This window comes from Phalaenopsis equestris, unplaced genomic scaffold, assembly GCF_001263595.1.
Source record: "Phalaenopsis equestris unplaced genomic scaffold, ASM126359v1 Scaffold000095, whole genome shotgun sequence".
NCBI lineage: Eukaryota > Viridiplantae > Streptophyta > Magnoliopsida > Asparagales > Orchidaceae > Phalaenopsis > Phalaenopsis equestris.
Window position 1 is genome coordinate 261,398 of NW_018164537.1, and position 4,839 is coordinate 266,236.

The 4,839-nt window shown below is 37.4% G+C and overlaps 1 protein-coding gene across 1 annotated transcript in view; it reads left to right on the forward strand.

Annotated features, from left to right (window-relative positions):
• Positions 1-3,173, forward strand: part of LOC110020387 (E3 ubiquitin-protein ligase PRT1) — a 37,420-nt gene extending 34,247 nt beyond the window's left edge. The window contains exons 7-8 of the mRNA XM_020718473.1: positions 2,167-2,243; positions 2,641-3,173. Of these exons, the coding sequence (XP_020574132.1) occupies positions 2,167-2,243; positions 2,641-2,976 (413 nt within the window). The 3' untranslated portion in view covers positions 2,977-3,173. The remainder of the gene's footprint in view (positions 1-2,166; positions 2,244-2,640) is intronic.
• The last annotated feature ends 1,666 nt before the right edge of the window (positions 3,174-4,839 follow it).

The window sequence follows — 4,839 nt, forward strand, 5'->3', positions numbered from 1 at the left end:
TTTGCTGGAATTAGGGTTATGTTATGTTTGATTAATGTTATCAGAATTTATGTGGAGTCTCAACTTCTCTTACTAGGGTTGTATCCAATGACGGGCGGTGCTGTTGTATCCCCATAGGAATCAGACTCAGCACCACTGATTCAAAAGCACATATTCCTTCACCAGGGATGGAAAGCTAATCATTCTACTTCTATCGGCGGAGCTTGGGATCACATGAGCCCTTGTTAGTAGAGCAGTCTTGGTGAGACTAGTTTTGGTGATGACTGGGGATGATGAGATTGCGACATCAGAACTAGACACGGGGCAGGCATGATGAAGGACATTTTAGGATATACGGGTCAATACTTTACCATCAGCTCCACCACTGTGCGGGAGGTTTCAATACCTCCACATCAAATCTGGTTACGTCGGCCATGGATGGCATTGGGAGTATTCGACAATAAAGGTGGGAAACACAGTTCAACTCCGGTAAACTTAGAGAAGATTGGATTGATGTGGATTTTTGCTCATAAGTTGAGAAAGACCCTCAGGTACCTTGGAGGACGGTGCGGTCGCCAATGGGATCCAGATGCTACTAGAATTACAGAAGAAGAACTGGAAGCTTTGACGAATGAAGTCAAAGCTCCCCCAGCCCTGAAAGACTTATGCAGGGCTAAAGCTGGCAGGCTGAACCGGCTAGCAGAAGGACCAGGTGAACCTAGTTTGTGGAGGCCGATCCCGATTCCTATGGGACCGAGCGAGAACGACAGTTAGAAGCGGACGGTAATGCCGCCATCCCCTTCTTTCATTTTGTGTCTTTTCTCCTTTCTTTTGATGTTTTCCACCTAACGGGATATTTATATATTTTTTGCTGGAATTAGGGTTATGTTATGTTTGATTAATGTTATCAGAATTTATGCAGAGTCTCATCTTCTCTTACTAGGGTTATATCCAATGACGGGCGGTGCTGTTGTATCCCGCTCTAAGGTGGTGTTGTATCCTTTCCGATTTCCTCCCTACCTCTTCCGCCTTTTCTCCCCTTACCCGTCGGCCACCCCTTCTCGCCACCCCCCCCCCCCCCCCCCCCCGCTAACAGCTGCCTGTCCACCTATCCAGCCATCAGCCTGCTTCCAGCCGCCCCTTACCTGCAGCTGACCGTGCTGTCCAACCCGTCCCACCATCAGCCAGCAACCCGCTGCTTTCTTCCTTGCAGTCTTCCTTGTTGCCCCACTCTTCTAGCCCTCAAACCGCCCACTAAATCTCTTCCCAACCTACCTTACAACCACCAGCCCTTCCACTTCCCCTTGCCGCTGTGCCGACGCCACCACCGCCCTCGGATCTTCACTTCTAGCCCTAGCCGAAGGTTGTTGTTAGCGTGTCGTATTTCCGTTTTGAGTTGTGTTGTAACCCTGATCCCTTTGCTTAATAAAGTTGGCCTTCGTTTCTGTTGTTTTGAACTAGTTCCGGTATCAGAATAGCTACTCTATTATCAGGAGATGACAGGAGATGACATTGCATACATTGGCATCATGACTTGATTAAGTATTATACTCAGTAATTTAATTTTTTGTCGTGCACATGTTTAGGCTACTTGAACTTCAAGCGAAATGACCTAGATAGTTCTTCCTTCTTCAACATATGTACATCGTAATACTCCAATTATTTCTTAAAATTAGTTTCCAAAGTTATTTTCGGGAAAACTTGGAGGAGCAATGCCTAACTATAGTTTTAAAGGAAGATTTATATACATACCGCTCAATTCCTATGTATTTACATATCTGCCACCTTAACTATGCATGAAAAAATGTATTTCACTTTTTTAAAGTTAAAATGGTGGTTATTTTTTGATGTGATATTAAAGATTTGAATGGTATAAATGAAAAATATAAAGTTTAAGTGTTTAATATGGTAAATAGATAAGAATTGAGTGGTTTGTATGTAAATGCCCCATTTTTAAAATACACTTGTAATTACTTAATATTACTTACCCCTAATCTTTTTCGTATAACCTTCTTGATATACAATAGCCTATGAATATCTTAAAAAATATAACTTTATTAACATTTTTCAAAGTTGATTAGTAGGAAGCGTTTCCCTGCATGCTGCTGATTCTTAAGGAAGTTTACGCTAAACATGGTTGGAGAAGGACTTCTAGATAATTGGAGGCTAATTTCTATGTTATTGCAGGTGTTTCACGCACAGATGTTCATGGTTGGCTGGATGTGTCAAAAGCTAATGTTGGAGTTGGCTGTGATTCTTGTGGGGTGAGTTTCATTCATCCGCATGTCTTCGGAATTTTTAGGCTCCCATTTTATTACTTTTTCTGATGTTCAATTTGGTCTCATAACCTACTAAATTTGAACCAATTTGATTCTATCGTCAAATTTCTCATTCTTTTGGGCACAAAATTGATGGAGGGAAGCTTTTTATGAGTGAGTTTTGGACTTCTCCATGCCAATCTTATTAATTTAAACCATAATTTAATATCAAGATTGGCCATAAAAAATTCAGAATGCTCTTATGTAAATTTTCCCTCCATCGATTTTCGTCTAATGAAATCGATGATAGGACCAATTTGGTGAGTAGAGATTAAATTTAACACCCGAAATAACTAATTAAATCATTTTATTGTCCCAATAATCTGCTATCCTTTCTGTGCAGATGTACCCTATTACTGGGAAAAGATACAAATGCAAAGATTGCAAAGAAGAAATAGGTTTTGATCTGTGTGAGTCTTGCTATAATACCAATTCTAAGCTTGCAGGAAGATTTAACCAGCAACATAAACCCGACCATCAGTTTGAACTCGATGATTCACGTATGTTACGTAAGATGCTCCTGCGAAGATCAATGGCAGAAGAACCAGACCAAGTAGAAGATTTCTTTGAAGCCCACTTTTCTTTTCTTGAAGCGGATCAAAATGCTGGTGCCAATGTCAGCAATGAGAACGTTGATAGCACTAATTCTAGCGAAAATGAAAACACAGAAAGAAGGTGAATCAATGATGATGAAGGAATGAAGTAGAAGGTGAATTGATTAACTTTTTATCCATATTTAATGCAGAATCAATTGATATTCTGTTAATAAATAGGTATAGAAATGTGAAAAAATGTTGTCCACTGTCTTTTCTACACACTTTACACTATACTGAATGATGTTTAGCACTTCATAAATACTCACTATTTTATCCCAAAATATTGTGCTAAATTTTGGTGCACAATAGTTCTATCTTTTTAATTTGTTTCTATTTCTGTATATTTTCACAATAACGATAAATACAAATATACAATCCATCTTTCATCTCTCTTTAATCTGTTAAAAGTATAATTTTGTTGGATTCAAATGATGTCAGAAACTTATAGAATCTGGAGTTGTTGGCAAGATTGCAAGTGAGAGGTGAGGAGAAAGGAAAGAAAAAAAAATTTTCAATGAAGAAAAGCTAACCCAGCTTCAAGAGCTCTAGAGAAGAAAACATAGATGGAGATCTTTCTTTGTTTAGAGAGAGAAATAATGGTGAGAGAAGTGGAGGGAGAGAGAGATTGAGAGAAGTGGATGTTTCTCTTATTTTAGAGAAAGAAATAAAGGAGAGAGATGTGTAGGTGTTCTTAGGAGGAGATGGTCGGTGGGATGGTCGCCGGCAATGCTCGTTGAGAAAGGAATGTATTCATAATTGTATAGTTCCTTACAAAAAGGGTGGATAAAGATCTACAAAAAGAGGAGTTAATGTAAGAGGACAATACGAAGAAATGCTTTTTAAATTCATGATTCAATTCAAGCTTCTACATATTCTCCTGAAGATTGTTGTAGATTGAGATGGATAAATTGCAAAAAATATTAAAATGAAATTTAGGAAATAAGGTAAGATTGCAATTTGATGATATAAAGAACTCCCTAGTGAAATAAGTATGTTGAGAGAATGATCATGAATTAATAGGAAGAAAATTTAATCAAGTGGAAAATGTTAAACAAAGAATTTCACATAGTTAGCCTGAGAACTACAAACTAAGCAACTAAGAGTTGTTGAGAGGCAACCTAAGCCATTGTTTGGTGTTGTGTGCACGCATAATGTAATATTTATATGAAAGTGCTGCACTGCTTATCAACATCATCATATGAAGCTTATTTTTATATCTCCACACTAGCATGGAATAAACTCTGAAGATTAATTTCATTCATCATCTGAGAAGTCTTTCTCCTCTATGCTATTCTTTTATTTATTTTAGTTAAGTTGGTAGATTTTGAGTTTAAGGTTATATTTCTCATTCCCCTAATTCTAATAAGCCAAACTTAAAAGTACACTCGCCCATTTCAGAGAACTGAAGCTCAGGAAACACTCCAAATTAGAAAAAAATTTGTATCCGGACTCTAGGTACAAATTTGCGTCCGGAGTCCAGTGATAATTTACCACGTGACAAATGAGCCTCACGTATTTTAAAAATCACCCATAACCAATGTATTACAATTGAGCTCACTTCCCACGTGACAAATTTTCACTAAAGTCCGGATGCAACATCCTCTCCCTAATCAGAGAGATCAAGCTCGAAGGTCATTAATTCAGGGAATTCAAAAGAAATTGTTATTTCATTTCACTTATCTCAAAACAAATTTAGCAAGGTAATTCATTCTAATAAAAAGAACTAAACAGAGCACTTCTTTAATAATAATAAAAAAAAAGATAAATTGCCAACTTCCGAATAATTAAAATAGTACTTTATTGCTTTAGGAAACAAGTTAATGCAGATGAATTTATAAATTTTAGGTGACACTATTCTCCAAAAAACTATTTCACCGCAGTTTTAAAATTGAGCTCTAATAATACTCTAAGATAATTATTTCAACCTCAATTAATACAGTTTGGAT